At 39.1% G+C, this 27,596-nt stretch overlaps 1 protein-coding gene across 3 annotated transcripts; it reads right to left on the reverse strand.

Moving 5' to 3' along the window:
* Nucleotides 1-1,942: 1,942 nt before the first annotated feature.
* Nucleotides 1,943-27,596, reverse strand: NAA30 (N-alpha-acetyltransferase 30, NatC catalytic subunit). Of its 3 annotated transcripts, none has more exons than XM_050952689.1 (5): nt 27,480-27,592; nt 26,474-27,250; nt 17,930-18,053; nt 15,404-15,459; nt 1,943-5,249 (listed from the first exon to the last, which is right to left on the reverse strand). In XM_050952689.1, the coding sequence occupies exons 2-5, from the start codon at nt 27,245-27,247 to the stop codon at nt 5,112-5,114; spliced, it is 1,092 nt and encodes a 363-aa protein (XP_050808646.1). In that variant the 5' UTR covers nt 27,248-27,250; nt 27,480-27,592; the 3' UTR covers nt 1,943-5,111. The 3 variants fall into 3 exon arrangements, with proteins under 3 accessions (XP_050808646.1, XP_050808647.1, XP_050808648.1); XM_050952691.1 differs by lacking the exon at nt 1,943-5,249 and adding an exon at nt 11,833-13,050 and having other exon boundaries at nt 27,480-27,596; XM_050952690.1 differs by lacking the exon at nt 27,480-27,592 and having other exon boundaries at nt 26,474-27,469.

A 27,596-nucleotide genomic window follows, 5' to 3' on the forward strand; every position in this document is an offset into this window, starting at 1 on the left:
TACACACACACACACACACACACACACACACACCCCCCTCTCATGGGGATTTCTGCTCTTATTCCTTTTCCACTTCATTGTGGAACTATTGTTGCATAGCATGGAAAGGTGCTACCCCAGAGACCACTAGCTCTTACTCCATTATCTGATTCGGCAGCCTGCCATCCAGGTAGGTCCACTGCCTAAGATATCCACATACTTATAGACGTGGCCTAATCTGGCTTCCTGTTTAAACACAGGCCGTATACTTTCACCCAGTTACCCCGACACTGAGCCCAACCACATAGAGCAGGCAAGGGAAAAACTGTACCACAAAGATGACAATTCCTTGTCTTCCCTTTAGAAATTCAGAAATCTGCACGCTCATAGGGAGAAAGGATTTCTACTTCCTCACTCAAAGCCTTTGGACAGGCAGGGAGGTATTTCCTCCATTATTTATAGCTCAGCTACTACAGCACCATACATTTAGGAAAATTAAAGGCTCCCAATCAAGATCATCTGTGTTAGATTTATGTAGATTAACACAATATATTTCTTAAAAGCATTCCATTCATAAAAATATTTGCCAGGGTACTGAAAATGGTTTTCAGCTATAGCTCTGAAAGATTCATTTCCCAATGTGAAAATCCAATGCTATTGGATCTCTCCAAACCTATTTTAGCCTATACACCTCTACCCTGATATAATGCTGTCCTCGGGAGCCAAAAATCTTACTGCGTTATAGGTGAAACCATGTAATCTGGAACTTGCTTTGATCCACCAGAGTGCGCAGCCCCGTCTCCCCAGAGCATTGCTTTATCGCATTATATCCAAATTCGTATTATATCGGGGTAGAGGTGTATTAACTGTATGTATTCACAGCAGGAATACATTGCAGCACAAAACAAGAAAACATTTAAATCCACATCTTGCCCAGAATTCAAAAGGTTGCTGAGGAACATCGGCAGAAGCAATGCTCTAGGCCAGTTTCTGCCACACTGCTTTATCATGTGATATACCAAAAGAGCTGAAAAATTCAGTGCACACTGGGGTTCCTTGTGCTGGAAAAAGTGTTCCATTTACACACAATATTTTCTAGTAGCAGAATACTCCTAGAGAAAGATTACCACCATTAGGACCACAAAATAACTGTGTGCGCAATGTTCTTCAAAACTGCTTTGTCCTGCTCCATTTCCTTTTGGTAACTCGGACGTCCTCATAACCCAATAGAGCTGAATCTAGCTGGAAGATAGCCTGGAGTAATGAGAGCCGATGTCAGCTGATCCGTAATTCAAGATATAAACAAGTTAATCTCAGTTGTGTCGTACACCTCTTACAAACATAAGACCAAATCCTGCAAGTTACTTATATGGCCAGATTTTTAAAAGATATTTACATCCTTTGGTGCCTAGTGCTATTTTCAAAAGTGCTTAAATGCCTAATTTCCACTGAAGTCAATGGGAGTTAGGCACGTTTGAAAAGGCACCTAGTGGGAGTTTGGTGCCTTGGCATTTCTGAAAAATACCACAAGGTGCTAATCTTTGAGTTTAGGCACTTCAATATCTTTAACAATCCAGCCCTTAGTGCCGTTGAACATCAGGCTACTGATGGCCCTGAACTCCTGTTTATTTCAATAGGAACCAACTGCCCATATTACTTCACGGGATGCCTCTGGCCCCTTGCAGGGTCAGGCTCACGGATTGCCTGTCTACACTAATCGATGCATAATGCAAACAATCATATATTTCAGTCCATTCATAGAAGTGAAGCTCATATAAATAACATTCAACATGATTCTGAACTAGATTTGGAAATCAAAAACATAGCTGTATGAAGGAGTCAAGAGTACAATTTTCAATTATTAATGTTTCTCTCTTTTTCCTCTATGATAGTAAAAACACACAGAGAAATTATGTTTTTATGAGCAATAAAAAATAATCAAACTAGAACATTAAAATGTGCATTTAAAAAGAAATGCATAAACAACTTAACCATATTTTATTTGACTGCATCTTATTTAGACAGCTTGCACATTCCATAACCCCACTGGTTCTTGTTCCTGCCAAAGGATAAAGGACAGAAGAACATAATCCACCCAAAACAGCAGTCCAATATTTTGAGATACACTTGATATTTTTTTAGCTACCCACCTGAGCCCCGAACTCCAATATAATTTATGGTCGCATTTCTACAAAACCTGAAAACCTGGTAACTTAGCACTCCGTTTTAGTGATGTCTTGTGGTGCACTGAAACTGTGATGTGCTATGCAATGCCAATTAGATTAGTGGTGAGCCTGACAGTCATTAACTTTTTTTCTTTTTTAAGCACTGTAATGCACACATCTCTGACATGTCAGCCAATAGTAGTATTTCAGGCAATATAAAGTTAAACAAAAGTGACTTAATACCAACTCCTTAGTTTAGATTTGTCAATGCAAAAAGGGGCAGGGAGCATGTCTTGGCAACAAAGACAAAGAACCCCAAGAAACCCTGATTATGCCTTTTTTTGCTAGACTATTTGAAGTACTATTTGAACTGTTTTCATGTTAATGACACTCATCTTGCTGCAGATTCATGACATCCCCCCCATGCAACAAAGTGAGACTACCAGTTTTTTGAATACCATCGTGTACAGCTTCAGTATCTTCTGTAGTGAACGCTGTGTGATACAGTAGCAATATTAGACTATTGTAGACAGCACACTTTTAAAAGAAAGTTGCACTCATTTTGCTCAGCATTCTGAAAGTTTGCATGGTGAGAACCATTTCTTGCCATGGCTAGACGGAATTGTATTTGAATTTTGCTCAAAAGTGGTATTTGTGCAACAGCCTGTATGAGCTATTGTAAGCTAGGTTTTAATCTGCTTTTAATATATAAATAGTAGGTGTTTAATTTGACCAGCAAAGGACTTCTGTTTTGCTGTTTTTTAAACAATGGAACAAGACAGACTGGTTTGCAATTTCCAAACACTGGATCCCCTACATAATCTCCAACAGCTGGTAACAGGACATGAAGTATCTCCTCTCTGGATATTAGTGCCAAATGAACCAAAGCAGTTACCATTTGATAGGACACCAAAACACCTATTGGAAACAAGTTTGTGGTGATGGTTCAGTTTCTAGTGGACTGAAGTCCACATCACTGAATCTTAACTACAATTGGCACCTATTGACAGTATATTCACAAGAGGCCAAGCAATGATCGATTAAGCAGAGTCAACAATATTCTTATCCCTAGAAGTTTTTGAATCAGAACAAGCATGAATTACATTACAGGGCAGTATGGTAGAAACATGCACTGCCGCTGACCATAACATACCTGTTCTGTAAATAAGAGTCTTCAATTTACATTGATTCTGGCACCATTTTAGAGGATTCGTTTCATTTTAGAAATGGAAAAAGTGAAAAGCACAAATGGTGTCCACAAGCATAGAACTTCCACGTGCCAATTTTAATTTAAAAAAATCTTTATTTTCAAATACAATTCACAATTTGTACATGGTGAGAAATGCCTGTCACCATGTGAACGTTCGTCTGTGCAAAATAAGGCTGGCTTTCCTTTAAATCCAGTTTTCCTGCAAGGGGATCTTTTCCAAACATTACAGGAGGTAGGGTTTTTAAATGTACAGTAATTATAACAATTAAAAAACATGACTAACCAAACCCTAAAAACACAGTGTAATAAGGCAAATCTGAAGATTACACTCAGTACAGAAGAGCAGACTCATTGAGAGTTCATCCTTTTTTCATGGGTTGCCTAGGTTCTTCCACTTATATAAATAAACCAATGTCAGCTTTTTTCAGGATGAAATACAATCCATTTATAAAGTTGGTCATATATCACACTGGTCAATCAGGAGAGCATAAACATAACGTTACCGCTGAACAAGTTAATGGCTTTTGGTAAGACCTATGTATCCCATTTAAAAAAGGGAAGTCCCTTCCCTGCTACATTTATTTTAAAGGGGCAGGGTGGAAAAAAAAAGACTCCCCCCCCAATAACTTATCTCAAATAAGTTTTGAGAAGGTGAGAGCAGCTAAAAATGGATACAATACACCTTGACGTTTATTTCAAAGATCTAGAACCGAAGATTGAAGCATTTTAGAACACTGAAGCAAAGCAATCTGAATCCAAATCAAAGTGAAAAAATTGTTCTATTTTAAAATAGCTGTTCCTCAGAGCGTCTAGCGATAATTTTGATTAAATAAAATCATACCAATTTACATTAATTTTCTATATATTTTTTAAAATCCCTCTTTTAAAGAAAAAGTGCATCCAAAACCAGCAGAGATTTACTGGTGACATCAGGTTCTTTTTTTAGCAGCTACTCAAGGTTTTTCAAAATAGCTTAACACTTCTTGCTATAAGAAAAGATGGGCTTTCCAAACCCTTTTCTGGGAGAAGTATCCAAATTATAAAAATCTGAAATAATTTATTATCAAATTCAGAATTTAAATAAAAGCAGAAGTTTGCTTGCAAAGACAATTGAAAAAAGTAAAAGAAAAAAAAGCATGCACTCAAAAATTAGAGGTGAAGACAAATATACTTATCTATACAGGCACTGGCAGACGCAATTTAATTGTTACTGTTACTCATTGTAACGCACACCCCACCCTACAATACATTTTTTCATTCACTAATCACTGAGGTACCAATATTTAAGAATGGAAAATTCAATATTGAAAATAAAACCTAAAATTGAAGCCTTTTTCCAGAAAACTATGGCAAGTTTTGTATGAAATGTTAGTATACTCATAGAATTTTACAATCTACATTGGCTTTTTTCTGGAACCAAGCGTTGCGTTCCACATACAGTTTCTTTGATCAAGTGTTCACTATGTATGTAATACAGTCAGTAGACTTGCAAATGAATGAACATATCTTGGCTATCAACTGGCACATCTTGTTGGTACCAAAAGAACTCGAAGTTTGAAGCAATCTGTTTTAATTCAGAACAAATGCGCCATGCCAAAGTGCAACAAATATGTGCGACACTCAATGAGACACTGACAGATAAGAGCTGCATGGAAATTATGAAGTCCACCTGCAAAGCAATTCTGTACAAATTGCATTGCATGCAAAGGACAACTCTGTGTTGTTGGGAAGTCTGTTGATTGATGTGATGGTTTCTTTTAACGCAGCCACAGTTTAAGACGCAGTGCATCAACTCCATTTAAATAGTATCTGAACAGCCTCTTATCTCGCACAAAACCAAGATTTTCATAAAGTTTCAAAGCAGACTTGTTTGTGATCTCTGTTTCCAAGACAACCTTTAAAGACAATGAAAAAAATAAAGTCAATTTTGAGAAGAGTTGCATTGTTTCAGAAAAATTATTTACACAGCGATCTGATGGTTTTTAAAACTCTTCCAGATTAATCGACTAATGGGGTGTGGGCAATTTACCCATAAACAATTTGTTGATAGAATTTAGTTTTTCTGTTCATTAATTGTCCAAATAGAACCCAATTTTTAAAAATGTTGCAGTTATTTAACATCGATTAAAGTTTTGCGCAATCAAATTTCATCTGTTTGCTGTATTGCTTCAATCAAGTATTTGATATTTGGAATTTATTATTCAAATTGAATGGCTAGATACCTAAGTCACATGGTACCCTTTCAGATCTTTCAAAGAATGCTCTAACCTTTATAAACTAATTACACTTTGCCCAAAACAAGTTCAGCTACGTGATTAAGCAGATATGGCAACAGATCCAAGTTTAGCTTTCCATGAACATTTGTTAGAACATTTTTTATGTATAGAAAAAGTAGTACAAACTCAAATCAAAATTCTAGGCAGATCCTAGACCCCTAAAATGGCTGCTTTCTGCTATATTGAAAATTTGAAAGTGGAAGGAAGCTTGGGTGAAAGTGATGGTGAAATGGTAGAGTTCATGATTCTAAGGAATGATAGGAGGGAGAACAGCAAAATAAAGAAAATGGATTTCAAGAATGCACTTTAGCAAACTCAAGGAACCGGTAGGCAAGGTCCCATGGGAAGTAAGTCTAAGGGGAAAAACAACTGAAGATAATTGGCAGTTCTTCAATGAACATTATTATGGGCACAAGAGCAAACTACCCCACTGCATAGGAAAGAAAGTATGGCATGAGACCATCCTGGCTTAACCAGGCGAAACCTTTAGTGATCTAAAAATCAAAAGAGTACTACAAAAAGTGGAAACTAGGTCAAATTACAAAGGATGAATATAAACAAATAACACAAGTATGTAGGGACAAAATTACAAAGGCCAAAGCACAAAACGAGATCAAACTATCTAGAGACATAAGGGGAACAAGAAAACATTCTACAACTACATTAGAAGCAAGAGAAAGATGAAGGACAGGTCAATGACGGGAGGGGGTGGAGGAGGTTGGACAACAACAGAAAATGTGGAAATGGAAGAGGTGCTTAATGACTTCTTTGTTTCGGTTTTCATCAAGAAGGCTGGGGGCAATTGGATATCTAACATACTGGATGCCAGTGAAAATGAGGTAGGATCAGAGGCTAAAATAGGGAAAGAACAAGTTAAAAATTACTTAGACTAGTTAGATGTCTTCAAGTCACCAGGGCCTGATGAAATGCATCCTTGAATACTCAAGGAGCTGACTGAGGAGATAGCTGAGCCATTAGCAATTATCTTTGAAAAGTCATGGAAGACGAGAGAGATTCCAGAAGACTGGAAAGGGTAATTATAGTGCCAATCTATAAAAAGGGAAATAAGGGCAACTTGGGGAATTACAGACCAGTCAACTTAACTTCTGTACCCAGAAAGATAATGGGGCAAATAATTAAGCAATCAATCTGCAAACATCTAGAAGATAATAAGGTGATAAGTAATAGTCAGCAAGGATTTGTCAAGAACAAATTGTATCAAACTGACCTGATACCTTTCTTTGACAGGGTAACAAGCCTTGTGGATGGGGGAAGTGGTAGACGTGGTATATCTTGACTTTAGTAAAGCTTTTGATACTGTCTCACATGACCTTCTCATAAACAAACTAGGGAAATGCAACCTAGATGGAGCTATTCTAAGGTAGGTGCATAACTGGTTGGAAAACCAGTCATCAGTGGTTCACAGTCATGCTGGAAGGGCGTAATGAGTGGGGTCTCGCTGGGATCAGTTCTGGGTCCAGTTCTGTTCAACATCTTCACTGATGATTTAGATAATGGCATAGAGAGTACACTTATAAAGTTTGCAGACAATATCAAGCTGGAAGGGGTTGCAAGTGCTTTGGAGGATAGGATTATAATTCAAAATGATCTGGACAAACAGGAGAAATGGTCTGAAGTCTTTATTGCATTTGTGAATAGGATTAAATTCAAAGTACTGCACTTAGGAAGGAACAATCAGTTGCACATGTACAAAATGGGAAATGACTGTCTAGGAAGGAGTACTGCAGAAAGGGATCTGGGGGTCATAGTGGACCATAAGCTAAATATTAGTCAACAGTATAACACTGTTGCCCCAAACAAACAAAAAAAGTGAATACCATTCTGGAGTGTATTAGGAGATACGATAAGATACGAGAAGTAGTTCTTCCACTCTCCTTTGTGCTGATTAGGCCCCAGCTGGAGTATTATGTCCAGTTCTGGGCGCCACATTTCAGGAAAGATGTTGAGAACTTGGAGAAAATCCACAGAAGGGCAACAAAAATGATTAAAGGTCTAGAAAACATGACCTATGGGGGAAGATTGAAAAAATTAGGTTTGTTCAGTCTGGAAAAGAGAAGACTGAGAGGGGACATGATGATAATTTTCAAGTACATAAAAGGTTGTTAAAGGAGGATGGAAAAAATTGTTCTTCTTAACATCTGATGATAGGACAAGAAGCAATGGGCTTAAATTGCAGCAAGAGAGGTTTAGATTGGACATTAGGAAAAACTTCCTAACTATCAGGGTGGTTAAGCATGGGAATAAATTACCTAGGGAGGTTGTAGAATCTCCACTGGAGATTTTTAAGAGCAGGATAGACAAACACGTCAGGGATGGTCTAGATAATACTTAGTCCTGTCATGATTGCAGGGGACTGGATTAGATTCTATATAGGGAAATTCCCGAGTGTCACACAGTTTGCCCTACACCACTCCCAGACACTCCCGACATAGGTTGAGCACGGAGAGCCATTTGTTTCTATTCCCTTGTGCTCTGGCAATTGCTGGATGTGGAAAGGCCCCGTGGAAAGTATGGCAGCCATGTATAATTTACAGCAAACCTGAGCCTGGCCCAAGTTACACTGAAAGCCACATTGGCCCTGGCACGGAGCAGTACAAAGGTGTCATAAAATCAGCATTGGTTCCACTCTTCTTTCCCTTTTTTCAGCTGCACTGAGCAGAACACTGGCACATCAGAGAATCTAGCCCTCATCTAAATTTGTAAAGTATGCACACATTTTCACAAAATTCAACCAAAACTCAAGCGGATCTTATTTTAACACTAAAAATGGTTTGTGTATGCACAAGAACACACAATATTTGCTCACCAAAATGAAAATGACAAGCTCTTCAGATTACAGATTAATCCATGATCAAGTGAATTTATGTATTAAATACAAAAAAGCATTTAATACTATAATGATGTGCATGCTATAGAGACCACGGAATTAAAGCAACATTTTGCACAATATTTGCAGCAAACTAGGAACCAGCTCTCTTGTTGAAGCTCAAGAAAGAGCTTCTAATGCTGTCAAATCGTAGCATTTCACATCCACTTTGCACAGGTAGAAATGGCTACACAACATATAAAACCATGGAAAAGACAGGGCCCAAATGAATGAGCGGCCACTTTAATTTACTTAAAATGTGCTCACCATGTACTCTGAATGCATATACTAAAACATAATACATATCCATTCCATTTACATGTTTGACTAATGGCCAAATCTAAAACATCTCAGACCACATATTCCAGCCATTCATCCCCACCTTAATCCCCTCACAAATAAACCACATCCTGGGATAGGCACAGCAGGAAAATTAAAAGGAAGAGAAGGCTAAAATAATTCATTTTTTTAAATAAACAAAGACAAACTGATGTAAAATAAAAAACAAAATAATATTATCCATGGTAATTAAAACATGGTGGTCAGTTTGCTGTATCTATATTTGTGAGACATGTTAATTCAGTTCTTAGCCTCCTGGAAGAATTAGACATTGAGTTTCTGCTTTTCAATACACCTTGTTACTTCACTGGAATCATATTATCAGGACTTCTAATTGGGCTCATTAGTACTACCATATTAATTTGAATTGATTAACTAAACATTGACTCAATCACTTACTGAAATAGTAGTAACTTCGAACTAAAGAATCAATCCTTATTTTCTACTTAATTACAATTAAAAGCCTTAAATTGCTTCTGAGCTCAGATTAAAGCCAAACATTGTAGAGGTCAGGAAATATGACCCACATAAGTAACATTGAGCAGGAAGCTCCTTGTCTTTTGAAATCTGTCTACAAACAGCATTCATTCTCACTAAAGTTTAGCAACTTGGTGGAGTAATATAACATGCCTGTGTCCAGTTTCAACTTTGCATATTCATGACAACTTGCAAGCAACTCCAAAGGGCTGCCAACCACACCTGCAAGTCACTTATTTAAGAGTGGTTAAATGTTGAAATTCAGGTTCGCTGGAATCCCAATACTTCAGTTCTCCATTCTCCAAGACGCAATGAAATAGACAATATTGAAGTACACTTGTTTACATCAGACCATAAGAAGGGATAGATAGTGTCATACAAAGTGAAAAATTACTGAAAAAATTAAATAAGACAGGGAGCTCCGATTTTAAGAATGCCAGCTTTTTCAGGGCGGAGAAGTAAAACAAAAAGGCTGACTTCTGATGCTCTACAAAGCAACAGCAGCTCTGCCTAGGTTCTTTTATAACACACACCACCATGGAATCTGAGGGTTTAAGTATTTTTGTCCCCATTTTACAGATGGAAAAACTGAAGGGGATAGATTAAATAATTAGAAGTACAGCAAATTACTGATTCATCCAAGATTAGAACCCTGGCCTCGTTACTCCTAGCCAGTGCCTTGGCCGCTGGACAATGCCATCTCATTACTATTGATTCTTCCAGTCTAGAAGGCTAGTGTAATCTCGTGTAATTTTAACCTTTAGTTAAGTATAAAATTGATCAACTATATTGCTGGAAAAAGTTTAATATTAAACACTGAACACTAGATATATGCACCTTGCAGACAAGAAGGACCTAAGTCACCCTGCTTGAATAAACGATATGCAAGTGAAAGTGGAATGTATCTCTGCACATAATCAAGAAGCCCAATTACATTCTCTTGGTTGTTTTTGTTCATGTTTCATTTGGTTTGGAGGGGTGTGGCTGTGCAAAGACTTGTCCCATTCCTGTACTCAGTTTCAAATGCAAGACTGTGTGTTCAGTGTTCTCACTCACTCCTGTCCTAGGGCATCTCCTACAACCAATATGCTTTCGATGTACAAGTACGCCTTTTAATTCTTTTAATAACCCAGAATCATCATCTCCTCTGTCCATCTGCATGAGTCCAGATGCATAAAGTTTCTGAAGAAAGTTCATATTTCCTGTGAATAGTCTGAAATATTTCATGATATCATACATCATCCTTTACAACATATACAATAAAAAGGCCACATTATGATGCAACATTTCATGCAACTAGATTCCTGGACTCTCAAGTTTTGCTGACTTAAAGTTGTGATCCCAGTGAGATAAATAAAGTGTCACACTATATTGTTTAGTAGGTGTATTTATGATGCTAAAGACCAATCTAGCTGGTAACAGCATTCGTGGTGACTTTCAGCTGTGGCATGTTATCTGTTTCAGTGAGGCTGCTTGTGAAAAGCTGCAATTCCTTTTCACATTTTGTATAAGCAATTTTCTTTCCTAACTTTCAGAAAAATGATGGGAATGTTAAGTATTTTTAGCATGTTCTGCCAATTTATTTTGATTAGTTAGCAGTTATACAGTGCTATGAAGATGTAAGACACTGTGCAAGTACTAAATGTTATACTTAGATTACTATGAAAGATCAGACGTTAATGAGCAATCCACTTTTTGCTTTAAAGAATCAAATTCCCTCAAGAAGGGAAAACAAATCTACAGGATGGCCCTAAGTACTACAATTTTTCAGCCAGATCTGCATTAAGGGGAGTTTTCAAACACAGAGTGGTTAAGTGGCCAACTCCCATTGAAAGTCATTGAAAATACTCTCCCAAGATATTTTACTAATGAAATGCTTATAGCATCTAAGCAGTTGAGTATTCATGAAATCAAAAAGAGAGACATATTTGACTTTTTATCAAACCACTGAGTTTTCACTTTTAGCACAGTTTGGGGCTATGCAAATACAATCACAGTAATTCATGTAATTATGTAATTCAGAGGCATAGCTTTTAAAATTGTTTCTGGTAGACCACATTTTCTACATATTGCTCTCAGATCACGTCAATAAATTATGCTAATTTACCATAATCTACTATAAACTTTGCCTCATTTAGTTCCCCAAAATCTTTAGTCCACAATCTTGAATTATCATCATCAAAATTCACTATCATTAAGTATCTCAGGAAACCATAATGTCAAAAATTACATTAGTGAAATTTAGGGACTTGCCAGAATGTTAAATTTACACACGGACACTAATTTCAGGGTTTCTCAAACATGGGCCGCTTGTGTAGGTAAAGCCCCTGGCGTGGGACAGTGTGTTTACCTGCCCCGTGCGCAGGTCTAGCCAATCGTGGCTCCCACTGGCCGCGGATCGCTGCTCCGGGCCAATGGGACCTGCTGGAAGTGGCACAGGGCCGCACCACTTCCAGCAGGTCCCATTGGCCCGGAGCCGCGATCAGCCAGACCTGCGCACGGGGCAGATAAACACACCGGCCCGGCCCGCCAGGGGCTTTCCCTACACAAGCGGCGACCTCTGTTTGAGAAACTCTGCTAATTTGGACTTAAATTTTACTTCTAGCTCAAAATGGCCTTTTGACCAAAGTATGTTAAGCACAAAGTGCCTTAGGGCATGTCTTCACTTACTGGAAATCGACGCTGCTGCGATCAACACAGTGGGGGTTGATCTAATGGGTCTGGTGAAGACCCATTAAATCGACGACAGCGCGCTCTCCAGTCTACTCCATCGGAATGAGAAGAGTAAGGTAAGTCCATGGGAGCATGTCGACGCAGCGCAGTGTAGACACCATGGTAAGTTGACCTAAGCTATGTTGACTCCAGTTACGTTATTCATGTAGCTGGAGTAGCATAACTTAGATCGACTTACCACAGTACTGTAGACAAGGCCTCAGATAGCCTATTCTACCTTGGGACTTCGTATGTTTACCTAGTTTGTTATTACCAGCAAGCAAAACAGAGATGAAACTTTTTACGGCTACCATTATGCTGTTGCAGCAAACTTTCAAACACCACGAATGGGCACCACCATATACTTTAGGTACTAAATGTATATCACAGTTCACCTACTGTTTCCTAAGATCTACCCTTTGCTATTCAATACTTTGAAAGGTGTTGTACAAACTTGTGAGATTACTTGCCCAAGTATTACGGGAACATGGTATTTTTGTCACCTTTGTTCCACGGTAAGATTTACAGATAAAGTTTCAAAGATGCATCTAAACATATTTAAGTGGGTGAACAAACAGGCATTTGGGAAAACTTGACGTTTGCACATGGGACAACACGCTAATTTTTCAAGCACGCTTTGCTTGAACAAAAATAAGATTTTTTACATTTCTCTCTCTTACTGTTCACTATCCTGAGAAGCAGCAGTGAAACTGAACAATATTTGTTAATTTCTCTCTGCCACTGATTGGAAAAAAAACTAACAGCAGCAGAGGTACTGCAGCAATCTATAGGCTCAGGAAGACAAGCTCTAATGCTGCATCATTTCATACTTGCTTGGCTATGTACCAATCATAAGGACTAGAAACTTAAATAAGAATTAAAAAAACTTAAATTTTGCAGAAATGGGTGGTATGGGCTTCCTCGCTCATCAGGGGAAGCTTCCCACTCTCCAGTGATGAGTAGGTCTGTGGATTTTTCCAATCCTGGTTATGAGCGAAAACTTTTCTGAAATATATTAGGAGGTTCAAGTAGCCAAAGTTGTTATTGCTGCACCACAAGCATCTGGAGGAAGTCACCTAAGCCCAGACTTAGTGCCAAGGAAGAGAAAAAATATCAAGACATATTTGCTATATTACTGTAGATAGTTTATATATGTTAATATTGCATAATAATGAATCACAATGAAACCTAGAATGTAGCACATTTTACAGGACAGTTTGAAAAGTATATAATCGACCTAACATGGAAAATTATTTATACAGCAGAGGAGCATAGCATTTAACAAAAATGAAATGGAAGGGTACATGTGTTGAGGAACTTGTAGTCAACATTAAATTTTACACAGTGAGAAATAAAAACAACAAGGGGTACGAGACAAGAAATACAAAGAATACAATAGGAAAACCTCATGAGATGTACTTAATATTATGTATGGGTCTTGTTAGTTCCTCTCATTTAAAAAAAATAATCAATTATTAATTTATTAATGAAGAAGGATGTTTAGGGCACTAGCCTGTGACTCAGGAGATGATGTTACAACTCCCTGCCGTGCTACAAATTTCCTGTGTGACCTTGGGCATTTATCTGGGTCTCAGTTCCCCATCTAGAAAACAGTGATAATTGCACTTCCTATATCACAAGGCTGTTGTGACAAATACCATAGTAGCTAAGAACCTCTCAATCTCTAATGTGACAGGGGAAATATTGCTATTTATCTGTAAATGGTAATCATATTCAAGGCCATACTGGAGATCAGCAATGGAAGACTGATAAAAATGAGGAAGTACTGAAGAGGTATTACTGAAGAGGTATTTGAACAAAGAAAGGGATGTATAGTGACAGGATCGGGAAGCATATTTCAAGAATAGAGGATGACATGAGACAAGACATGGAGCTGCTTATAGGAAAAGGAAATGGAGACTTATCAAGCTTCATTAAGTTGCCAAAGCATAGGTCATAAGCAGGCAAGTGATAGAAAAGGACACGCAGTTAGATCAGAGCTCTGAAGGGCCTTGGGGAGAGGGAGGGTTTCAATGAACTACAGAACAAATCTGAAGATCACTCAAAGAGATGGTAGAGGTAAGCGCTATAGGGGAGGACAACTATTTTAGCAGAAGCACATGAGTTCTAATTGAGAGGCACATCCCAGAAATGAGAGGGCCAGAGGAAGAGGATGTAGTCATTGAGATGAGAGCTGACCATGGCAATAAGGATGAGGGGGAAACAAGGAACAAGTTTTCAAAAGGATTATACAAAAAGTGGCAGAGTTTATCAGTAGCCTTGATTTGGAGAGAGAGAAACAAAATTTAATATATCCTAGAAGGGATATTTTTGTTTTGTTTTTTAAAGAAAACCTGAAATTTTTAGTTCAAATTTCCATAACATACCTAAATACTTCATTAGCAGGGTGCACAGCTAATCAGGATATCCAAGAAAGATTCAAGGACTGGCTAACCTCCCTGAGGAACTATGAAGATGATTTAGTGTTTTAAAATCACTTACATTAAGGACAACAGGTTCATGGTTCTATACCATTGGGTGGAGGAAAGAGTGTTAAGGAATAGATGGCTGGAATAAACAGAGCAGCCTGTGAAGAATCTTCTTCTCTCCCTCTCTTATTTTTCCTCTTCACCCAATCATATTAAAACTACATTAGTTACTTCTAATATAGTCAAATAGAACTCGTAAGTTTTCATCTAGTTAGAAGAATTTTGCAAAAAAGATACAAAGGGATATTAACAAAATGTAGGATACAGAAAGTAAAGTTTGATTTTATGATACTGCAATAGTGTTACTAAATTCTTTGAAGAGAATACACACTAAATCACTTCTATAATTTTGTGATAATTCTATATTATTGGGAAGCACTCTCTACGGATTTCTTTTGGACAATTTGAGGATACTCTGATCAGACCATGTTTTATAGTATTACAGTTGATACTGTTTCAGTATTTAACTTCACATATCCTGAATACAATGAAGGGTTAGGTACAATAACCAACTCAAATTCCAAAACAAATTCTCTCTGTTCAACAGTGGCCTTTATTCTGCTTGGGAGCCTGGAGCACATGAATCAAACTTCAGTAGATGTATCTAACTGTTTAGTGTAGTAAATATCAGAAGTGTTAAATATTATTATTTGTACATTATGTTATAGTTAACTAAACTTAAGTTTGAAAAAATACTCCTCAGTTTGTCTTTTTGAAGGTATCCCATCTCCTACAATAAATGGAAGAGTTGCTTACAAGAAAATCAAGTGTCTAAAAGAATGCCTATAAAAGAAATCCATGGGTATGGAGAAAAACAAACACTGCATAGAGTACTCCCTCAAAATTTTTGAGCACCTATAAAAACTTACCTCATCACAATCTCCTTCAACCATGGCATAAATAGCTTTCTTAACCAAATTTGTACCTAGAAAATAGAGTAATAGCATTAAAGTCAAATACAGGTATAGATTTTTTAAAGAGATCTACATTCAGAGAATTACCATTTACAGATGACTAATTTTATTATATATATATATATATATATATATATATATATATATATATATATATATATATATATATATATATAATATTACACCCACATATTCCATTTCAATGCACAGTGGCATATAATACTCACCATACCCAAAACTGGACTGCAGATTCACTGTTTGCTCTCAAGGTTTTGTATTAAAATTGCCTTTAAACATATACTAACTATTCTGTATTTGCAAAGACTTCTACATGGCGCCCATGAGAATATAATAGGTCTAGAGGTATTATATAACATATACAAGCTTCTCCTTGGAATCTGAAGGTCTTTTCTTTGCCAGGATACTGTTATAAACAGGCTTCTCATGTTTAAAAATATCCTCATATTTTACATAATAAAGATAAATTTCGAGACTTATTTGAGTCTCTTTTGTTGCACTTATGTTTGGAATCCCTCTTTGAGCATATTTGAGGAACATTTCTCTCGCAAAAGGATTGCCCTTTAAAAAAAAAAGAAAAGAAAAACACACCCTGAAACTATCTATAGATTGTATATTTAAAGTACCAACTAAATCATAGAATATCAGGGTTGGAAGAGACCTCAGGAGATCATCTAGTCCAATCCCCTGCTCAAAGCAGGACCAATCCCCAGACAGATTTTTGCCTCTGACCCCTAGATGGCCACCTCAGGAACTGAACTCACAACCCTAGGTTAAGCAGCAGGCCAATGCTCAGATGACTGAGCTATCCCTCCCACCATAGACATAGAGGATGAAATTTCACCTCTTACAAAAAGTTTGATAAATGCTAGGGACAGGGAAAGGTAAATCTCCTGAGTGATGGTACTCTTTGTGGGGAAAAAAACATCTTGAGAGGTACTGAGGGAAGGTACTTTGGATTTGCTTCACTTTAAAAAGAAGTGAAGCCAGTGCTACTCTGATGTTGCATGAACAGGATACAGGAGGGGCAGAGAAGGCGAGAAGTCATGCAGAGACTGCATGCTTTGTGGTCATAAATGTAGCACCAGCTGGCATCCCCTTGTGTTCCCAAGCATCTGCAGCTAAACTATGGGTGCCTCCTCCATGACAGTGCTTGAGGGAAAGGAGCGAGAGTGATCTCCCTGTATCCTTTCCCCTACATACTACTGTGACTATATTAGGACAGTCATTATTGGCCCCAAACTTGAAAGCCTATGTAGGTTAGACATTGGCAAAATTTTGCATTTATAAAAACCAAGACTACATTCAAGATTGTTTGTGCACTTGGGGTGAAACTTGTTTTGATGTTGTGTCATATTTGGAGGAGCTGCAGGAAGAGAAAGGGGAGGAGAAGCACAATAGAAATATTTTACATTACTGTCCTATATTTTTCTGTTGCAAGTCATGCTCTCTGTCCTCCATAATCAAAACAGACTTTAAACATATAGGAAGCAAGAGTCTGCTCTATAACAAATTCGTAGCAAAGCATATCCTTGCCCTGAAATGCTGACATATACATTTTAAGTTTCAAAAGTACTTGCAAAATAGAAGACAATGTTTCAGGATGGCCTATTAAAAAAGTAGTTCAACACTGATTTGGTAAGTGAAGATAACAAGGAAGAAATTCCTGGCATGGACGTTAAGGAAACTGTCCAACAAAGTATCTCAAATTTGGTTGCCTCGTAAGAAGAGAGATTTTTTTAAGTATACATGCTGTAATTAGCTATATTTATGGCTCCCCAAAGGGCAGCATGTGGCACATTTGATCAAGAGGAGCCACAGGAAGAATTTAGTAAAGCAGCTCACCAGGATAGTGAGTAGGAAGTCGGGAATAGGTTTATGTGCAAACACGGCTACACAAGTTATCCATTTCTTTTGCTATTTGGCACTGACATTTTACAAGAGAAATTGAGGTCGCAGGGTATCTTTCATTTCAGACTTATGCCAAATTTACCAGTTATTCAATACACCCAGGAATTTAAGTGCACATCAAGAACTCTCCAGAAAGGTAGCAAGTACGTGTTGCTTGTCTAGACTTGGTTTTGGGGAGACTGCTACCACCAGAAAATAGGACTTTTCTCGGGTAAACAGCCTCTTAGTTAAAAAAAAAAAAAAAAAAAAAAAAAAAAAAGGTCAAGTAAAAAATGAAATAAAATTGTTCTTCATTTTTCATTGGAAAACTAACTAGAATTAGTTATTGCAATGCCAAAGTTGTAAAATACAATATTTGACACAATAGTAAGTGCAGACAGTCTCCAAATAACTTCAAGTTATTCTGAATTAAAGAAAAAAGCTTTCTAGGAAAACAATCTTTTACCTCTGCAGAAGCCTGTTATTTTTGTGGCAATCTTCTATTCCAAAAGTTACAACCATCCCAACAGGGTTATTAGAGTTTGAATAAGAACATGGAGAGGCTATTCTTACCAATGCCTTTTCTTCTGTATTTGGAATCCACTGCTAACATGGCTATATAACCTCTGCGGAACATCTTTTTGTGCATATCCAACTTGCAGACGATGGCACCTACACACTCCTCACCTACCATGGCCTTAAAGACAAACAAATATCTATGTACATTCTAAGTATGCGATATACAATGAATACCAACAACAAAAAAGTGAATGTTTGCCTTTTAAATTACAATCTTACATACACAAAAGTAAAATAATAGCTTGCACTATAAAATTATATATACAGTTCAAACATATATCCAAAGTACAGATGGGAAACTTTATCAACACTACTCTTTATAGTGTCTCTCAAAGTGACAAGAAACAGAGTTTACCGTCATCCCTCGCAGAACTCCAATGGGAACGGAATTTGTATACAAGACAAGCCTCTATAAATAGGTCCTTCAATCTATCCTTATTTACTCACATTTAAAAATAAAGTCATGGCAGCCTGAGTAAAGGTAAGAGTATAACTAGGCTTAGAAGGATTAGATTTTTATCAAAAATTTCACTGTACACATGGAAGCTGACAAAAATATTTCCATCAATAACAATCTAAATGGTACAGCTAGGCAAAGCAAAAAAACAAAACAAAACAAAAACACCCCACTGCTTGAGAACTTTCATTTATGGATATTTCCTTTGTATATTTTGACATGTTATGTTTAAAATCTATGTTTTAATAGTCTCAGAGTCTACTGTCATTTAATAATTGCCTGACATTCCCCACCCCATAATTCCTTGCATCTGTGAAAATTTAAATAGATAAAAATAAAAAGTTTAAAAATAAACATTGATATTATCCATCAAAATTATAAAAAATCCAACTGAATTCTTTCAAGACTAAGCAAATAAACTACAAACTGAATTTATTTATGCATGCAATTTCCATGTCTGTTTACAAAAGCTATGAAAAATTATACTTGTGTTCAGGTTTCTGTTAGCAATTTTTTAACCCCAAGAATATAATGGCTCCTATGAAACCTCTATGTTTTATCTTTAACAGGCGTCACTTTTCATTCTAGTAACAAGGAAGAGAAACCATTCAGACAAAATTATTTTTACCAGTAATTTCATGCATTTCAAGTACCTTTAATTCAGAGTTCTCATTTACTTAAGAGTTCCTCATTGACAGTTAGTCCCAGTGACATTTGTCATGAGAGGCATGGTCATGACGACTTAGTCACTCTGAAATACTTTATATTATGAAATGTTAAATGTATATTGAATAAACAGCGTGATTATAATTGCTAACTGCATTCACACAGATTTAACATGAAATATATTGGGCCAGAGAAGAAAGAAACAAAAAAATAATGTGTTCCTTGAAGAATTAGGCAGGAGGGAGAAATCACAATCCTTTATTTATGACATTACAGCCTGCAGCAAGGATGGGACTGATGTCACAAATGCAGTAGGATAACGTCTAAGCAGAAAAAGTCCTTTCATAGAATCAAAGAATATCAGGGTTGGAAGGGACCTCAGGGGGTCATCTAGCCCGACCCCCTGTTCAAAGCAGGACCAATTCCCAACTAAATCATCCCAGCCAGGAGCCCCCATTGAAGGAGAGGTGCAGCAACTGAGAAATTAGCAGTGGTTTCAGAGTAGCTCCATGACATGGGGGGAAAGACTTTATTCCCTTGACTATAACACTTTATTCAGACTGTGTGTGCAGAATATTTGGGCCCAAAGTGCATCAAGCACTGAAAGAAGTTTCTAAATTAAACTTAGTAAGAATAACTTCTTTCTTAATGTATCCAGAACTTGCCTACAATTTAGATAAATGGCTTTAAAAAGATCTGTTTAAAAAATGAGGGGGAGGGAGGGAGGATACTTTTGAGATATAACACACGCTACAAGTTGTTTTGCTTTGCATTTCATAATTAAAACAAGCAAATCAAGTTGGTTTCTTTCCATTTCTTTACAAGAAAAAACACCTAATCCACACTAAGACCTAGTATGCCAAGTTTCAGCCCAAGGCAAGTTTTGTATATCTCAGCTTGGGCCCTGAGAAACGAAGCAATACAGTAAAACTGTTTTATCGGCATGTTGGGGAACTAGTGGGTGCTGGTAAGTGAAAAATGACTGTTAACTAAGAGGAAGAGAGTTTGAATGCAAGGGGGGGGCACAGAGCACGGCGCGGGTGCGCAGGCACAAAGGGAGATTGTGGGTGTAGGAGAGGACTCGAGGCAGTGGGTTGGGGCGTGCTCACCTCAGGCAGCTACTCGCAAGCAGCGACTTATCCCAGTTGCTCCTAAGCGAAGGCAGCTCCATGCACTGCCCCCACTCTGCTCCGAGTGCTAGCTCTGCAGCTCCCATTGGCTGGGAACCATGGTCAATGGGAGCTGCGGGGGCAGCACCTGCGGGTGGAGGCAGTGCGCAGAGCTGCCTGCTGTGCCTCCACCTACGAGCAGCCAGGACAGGTCGCCACCTGCAGGGAGCTGCCCGAGGTGAGCAGCCCCCAGATCTGGCAGCCTGTACCTCTCCCACACCTCAATCCGCTGCCCTGAGCCCACTCCCGCACCCAAACTCCCTCCCAGAGCCTGCGCTCCACACTCCAACCCCCTGCCAGCCCTGTACCAACCAAACTATACATTGGAATGTCAATTAAAATCAGAAATGCCAGTTTAGAGAACTTTTACTGTATACTGGAAGAACTGACAGACTCTTAAATAGTGCTACTACTATTATGCAGAGTACCTGATGTGATCCCATACTTTGATTTAAAGCAAACACACACCTCTTGCCTTTAAAAGAACATAATGGTGCAAATTACTGTTCACCTAGAATCATACAGAAAACTTTATAGATAACATACTTGATACATGTTGAGAGAAGTGAAATTCAATATAAACAGGAAATAATGAATGTATATACCAACATTCTACTGGCTAGAAATAGTGTTCATTTTTATTTAAAAATAAAACTGCATTACTGATCTAGCAATTCACTGACACAAAACTGCAGATTCACTGATCTTTGTGGTTACTGTCAGAAAATAGTGATAAGTAACAAAGTGGTATTGCACAAGTTTTTCAGAAGACCTTTTCCTGCAGTTCTTAGACAAGGTTCTCGGTGACTCCAGTAGCATTCTACTTGCATAAGGACTGCAGGATCAGGCCCTTATTTCCCTTTTCCCTCTTAAAGGTGAAAAGCCTACTCCAGCATGTAAAATTAACAGTATAGTTCGCTGGCATTCTGCAGGGGAAAGTGGAAACAGCCTAAATGAAAACAGACTGAACCAAAATGAAATTTCCATACAGGATCATTTCAAAGAAAATGATTAAGAGCCAAATTCTGCTTTCAAATATGTGAATGCAGCTCCCAGTGAAATCACATGCAAGTTTTTAACAGCAGATTTTGGCCCCAAGATACTTAATAGTTAGTATCTCCAGTACTAAAGGTATTTGTACTGAGAGATTATTTTTCAGACCTACATTAGTCTAAATCTCAAAGAGTGTTAACTTTCATAGATTCAATTTAATCATGTTACCTGTTTTTTTAAACAAGAAAATTTAAATATTTAACTGAAGAGATTATTTCATCTCATCCACGTATTGCAAGTTATTATTACACTGTCTACATTTTGCCTCACAAGCGTGTACATATGGATTGGAATATTAACTAAAATAAAAACCCAATTAAGTCTTGAAACCAAAGGCCAGAAGTACCTTTCGGAGCCACACAATATGGTCTCAGCTTTTGCTAACATATCACCAACTGTGCAAAGAGAGGAAGGATGGCCCAGCGGTTAGGGCACTAGCCTGGGACTTGAGAGCTCTGCTACAGACTTCCTGTCTGCCCTTGGGAGAGTCACTTAGTCTTTCTGCATCTCACTTCCTCCATCTGTAAAATGTGGGTAACAGCACTTTCCTACCTCACAAAGGCATTGTGAGGACAAACACATTAAAGACTGAGAGGTGCTCAGATACAGTGCTGGGGACCATACAAGTACCTTAGATAGACAGAAGCAACAGACAAAGTATTTCAGTTAAAAAAGTAACAAGCTCTGGGAGGAACTTGTGTTCTTAACTGAGTTAAGTTGAAATACAAAAAGAAATAGTTGTGGTAGAGTGCAAGACTGGCAGTCAGGTGTTCTAGGATCTATTCCTGGCTCTGCAGTGACCTTGCTATGAAGGTTTGGACAATTTCCTGGCCTCTCTATGGTTCAGTTTCAATGCCTTAGTTTTTCCCACTGAAAAGTAGGGAATACTTTTCTCAAAGGGATCTTACGTTAATGTAAAATGCTTTGAGTTCTTTGGATGGAATATGATACAGAAGAGCAACATATTAATAGTAATCATAAAAATCTCAATTATAATCATCAGGGATTTATATCCAAACACCTCTAGTCTCTTTACTGGAAGTATAAAAAAAATTACTTTTAGAATGTGTAGAATTTAGTTTAAACAGAACTCCTACCACTGCTAACAACATGAAGTTGAGAACCCTATAGAAGTATAGAACTTGAGTAGGATCTATAGCTGATTTTTTTGTTGTTGTTTTTTTGGGGGGTGGGGGGGGGTTGCAAAAGGTATCAATAATCAGAAGGAAATCTACTTCTATATATTAAGCAACAGGTCCTATTTTACCAAATTTTAGGAATAGACCAGGATTTGCTTGGCTTGCCCTTTATAAACTAAACACCTTCCCTAAGCCCTCTAATGGCAGCCATAAATGGGAGAAGTTCTGTAACTTCAACCATGCCAAAACTAAAAAATTAAAAAGGAGCCACAATTTTTTTTTTAAATATACTCACAATTTTGTATGATGGATGAACCTGTTCTAATTAAAGATGTTTCGCATAAGCTGAACTGGGGAAAAACATGTGGTCTTAAGTCATTTTTGATTGACAAATGATTGTCATACTTCATTTTTAATTTCCACCACTGAAGAGAAACTGGACTCTCAGAGAGGAGAACAAAAAAAAAATTACACTTTCAAGGCATCTGCAACTTAAGACGGATGCCTCCTTTATCAGCGATAGCCACAAATCCGAGTTCCTACCTAAAGTCAGTTGTTGGGTCTTGTCATAGGCCAAGACTGTCAGTTTGACATGTGTCTCTTATGACAAGTCAACCTGTGCAATTCTTTGTCAGAGGATGTTGTGAAGGCCAAGACTACTGTATAACAGGATTCAAAAAGAACTAGATAAGTTCATGGAGAATAGGTCCATCAATGGCTATTAGCCAGGATGGGGTCCCTAGCATCTGTTTGCCAGAAGCTGGGACTGGGCAACAGGGGATGGATCACTTGATAATTACCTGTTCTGTTCATTCCACGTGGGGCACCTGGCACTGGCCCATGTCGGAAGACAGGATACTGGGCTAGATGGACCTTTGGTCTGACTCAGTGTGGCCATTCTTATGACTTGCACTAGCCTAGTCAATGCAGCCAAATCAGTAACATGCTGGATGAAAGAACCGGTGGTCCAACTTCCCTCCTATCCCTTCCAAAGCCAGTTACAGGACTGTATTCCCAGCTGAGTTTTAAGTTCCCTCAGTTTTTAATTTATACATTCTTGATTGGTTTCTTACAGCTTATAAATTTGAAATAAGGGCAAACAACTCAACATTTCTTCTTTGCACTCATGATGGCCAATTTCCATGTGTTCTACATTAGGAACCATGAATGCAGCATTCCTAGTCCACTCCCAAAGAGAAAGTTCTGCTTATTTAGGTGCCCAAACATGTCAACTAGTTAGGATAAGCATGTTGCCCAATATGCTGAAGGTTTCAGCAAGGGATAATTCAGGAAAACATGCCATCTTGGTCTTAACTGAGAGTGGACTTAGCACTTTATTGTGTGAAAGCCACCTCCCTTCAGCATGAAAGAAGTTGCTGGTGAAAGGAACCTATCAGAGCAATGGAAACAGTCAGGTATTCACTGGACAACTTTTAAAGAAATTCACTTCTCTGTAAGTTTCTTAAACGAGTGGTGCAATCCTTGTGGAGTTTTCTTAACTTCCAAGTTCTTGCTGTAGGAAAAAACAACAAAGCGATGAAGCATTAGGTGTGATATTTTGGGTCTGCAGGACCAGGTCTATTCTTTCCTGTTGTCATCTTGACACTGCTCACGCAAATTACAATAGAATGCTCCCCACAAATGTGGAAACCTTTGATTCCTGAAATGTCTCAAATATGCATTTGTCTGTTGTGTGTACATGGTTCAGCTTTACAAAAAAGCAAGTCTTCAACAGACCCTTTAAAAACAAACCTCACAAATGCTAAAATCTGTGCTGCATCAGAAGCATCAATTGATTTAGCACATTGAATGGCTTATGAAGTCTCTTTTCCCAAGTTTTGAAAGCAGTTGCTCTTGAATATCCTCATCCATGTTACTAATACAACACAAAACAAACTTATTTGATAAAGGCACTGTTTTCAACTTGTTAGCTGCATTAGACTAACATTTGAAGCCACAAGTATATGGTTTTCCACAACTGTATGTGCTTTACACTGTCGTGATTCAGAGATATGAAATCTGAAGGATAGTTTGAGTACTCAAGTCTTGTTGTTTTTTTAAGGCTTCAAGTTTTCTCAAAACACACCCTTAAAGATAAACCTGAGGTTCCTTCTTTCCCCTTTGATGTTGCAATCAATTTAAAGACTTTAGAGCTCCACAGCCAGCACTTCAGAGCACTCTACACGCTGGTTTTGAAACCACCAATGTAAAACCATGTCTCATGTGTCACATTCCCACATTTTCTTTGAGAATGTCACTGAATGACTCGTCACTGTCCTTTTCACGAAGCAGTCTTCCTAAATCATTCCTTGGCAAGAACTGAGCTCCACAGACTAAACACCACATCTTACATGATCATGCAATGCTCAACAGTGCCTTCTGGCCCGATTTCTGCTGATACATCCAGAGTCCCAATTCAGCGCTGTGTGCACATATGGGTACTTGAGTTTCATGGCACACAAGTGTTTTTAATAGGACTTGTTTTGTATAAGGTAAAACTAGACACACCCAAGTACAGACTTCATACTATTTTATCAGAAGAACATCCTGCATTACTCTGCATCGAACCACTAACTGAGGTTCTTACATTCAACAATATGGTGATCCAAATAGGATATACCATTATAAGGCTTCTGTTGTATATTCATTTTTACCAATTTCACGTTTTGCACAACTTCCCATAACCCCGCTGTACCCCCTTGTAGAGGTCATAAGACCCAAAGTTTTGGAAACCCTAGTACAAACCATTAAATGATGCCTAAGTTTAACACTGAAAATATAAGCACATAAGCACCAGTAATCCACAGTAAAGGTATAGTCACATCTTAGTCCTATGCAATAATAATTATTCCTGAGTGAATATTTGCAAGCCACGTGTGATTGTGTACTGTACATAAAGGAGAAGAGTTTAATAACTTATCAGAAGGAACTTCTGCCTCCACAAAATTAGTTACACCCTGTCTGTAGTGTAATAGCTAGTCTTTAAACTGTTCAAGAGATCCATAAAATGTTTTTCCTTCTTTTACTTTGTATTTAACTTCATTTCACTATGATAACCTTTATAAAATGTTTTCATACAAATGCTGGCTTTCCTTGTGTAAAATGAAAATTACCTATTATCAAGGACAATGTTTACAGGATCAAGGCCATACACTTACACACATACTTTGTTTTAAATGTAAGTATTCACGTGCATAAAGTTAAATGTGTGAAGAAATGTCTGCAGGATTGAGGCACAAATGTTTCTCTAGACAACTTACATATGGGCCTCACACCCATATGATTAGTGTATAACACTAAACTTTTCATTATTAAAAAGGCTTTAGAACTTACTAACAATGTTTTCTTTAATATAAAGAAGTTCAAGCCACTGACGAAGGCAGATTAATGAACTATTAGTTTAATATAGCAGGCAGGAAACAAGACTGGATGTGTTATTACCACAGTATTTGGGCATAGCATGACTATCATGTTTTTACAAATACTGTGACTTTTACACTAGAAGATAGTTGTATTTTGTGTTTCATTTTCTACTAGTTTTGTAGATAAAAAGTTTGATGTTTGCAAAACCTTCAATTCCATGAAATCTGGCCATCTCATTACATTTACAATGTAACTAGGACTGTATCTTACAAGTCAACTGCTGTGCAAAACAGTTCAAAGTATCTTGAAGAAAGTTATCAAATTAACTCACAAGACTTGCTAGTTAAGTACTGTTATTTCAATTTTACCAGAGTGGAAACTGAGGCAGAAAATGAAGAAATGAACTGCAAGAGGTCACAAAGAAAATCAGTGTCAACGGCTCTGCCTGAATCATTCATTTATGACTGTAAATATGTATGTATACTTTCAATATTGACTACACAAAGAACCACAGGTACGCTGGGCACATCACTGCTAAATAAGACAGGGTATTTCCAGATCTCTCGCCATCCCATGATCACGAAAAGCATCAGCTGGCAGTTCAAGCTTCCCCATAAATTCCACCCCCTTCCAACCTGCTCCCTCTACCCCAGACCCTTCCCAATGTCTTCCCTCCTCCCCCACCACTTACCAAAAAGCAAAGCTGTGGCCAGTTGTGGATAAAATACCTATACGTGTAAATGGAGTAGGGTTCAGACAGATCTTTGGTGATCAGTCTCATGATATCGGGCATCTGCAGCTCGGACTCATACCGGACGTATCGTATCGTTAGGTCCTCCTCGGGAGGAGAGTCCGTCCCTGAGCCTTTCAAACTGCAGGCTGCAGCTAAGGATGTGGAGAGCAGCAGCAGGGACTCCTCTTCCTCCTCCCCTTCATCCCCCTCCTCCGGCTCGTCCTCCTCCAGGCCAGGCCCCCCAGCCAGTCCATTGCGGGCTGCAGTGGCAGTCGCAGGCTGCCTCCTGTCCCCTGTGGCTGCCGGGGGCGCAGTCCTCGCCTGGGGCTCCGGGAGGCGGTTGGGGAAAGGGGACGAGCAAGGGGCTGCGGCAGGCGGCAGCTGTCCGGAGCCCATTGTTTTGCCAGCTCGCTTGTTCTCCGGCCCCTCGGCCCCCTCCGAGCTCAGGATCTTGCTCTTGAGGGAGGCTCGGAGGTGCCGCAGCTCGGGGCTGATGAGGCCGTTGAGCTGGTGGTTGTGATGCGGCGGGTGGTGGTGGTGGAGGAGGCGGTGCTGCTGCTGCTGCGGCCCCCCCTTGCCGCCGCCTGGCGGCTGCTCCTGGCCGCCCTCCTCTTCCTCCTCCTCGTCCAGGGCCCCGGGGCAGGCGGCGGCCCCCCCTCCTCCGGGGAAGGGGGAGAGGGCGTCCCCCGGCGGGGCGAGGAGGCTGCTCGGCCCGGGAGGTACCTCGGCCATGTCCTAGAAGAGAGACCGACACAGACCCAGAGAGAAGGAGAACGTGAGACGGGGCAGCCGCTTCCCGGGCCGGGCCGGGCCGGGCCGGGGCGGCGGGGAGCGAACAAAGGTAGAGCCGGCCCCCGGCCCCGCCTCACATCGCCGCCGCCGCCAGCGGCGGCTGCCCGGGCTCCTGACCCCGCCGCCGGGCCGCTTCCCCCTCGCGGCCTCCTCCCTCCCCCGGGCCACTAACCCCAGCGTCTCGTCAGCTCCTCCTCGGCTCCCACTCTCCACTCATCCAGCGGCCGGAAAGCGAGCCCGCCGCTATCGTACCCACGGCAAAGTTTCCTGTCAGGCGTTGCGACACTTC

The sequence above is a fragment of the Gopherus flavomarginatus genome, chromosome 5 (genome assembly GCF_025201925.1).
Source record: "Gopherus flavomarginatus isolate rGopFla2 chromosome 5, rGopFla2.mat.asm, whole genome shotgun sequence".
In the NCBI taxonomy this organism is placed as follows: domain Eukaryota; kingdom Metazoa; phylum Chordata; order Testudines; family Testudinidae; genus Gopherus; species Gopherus flavomarginatus.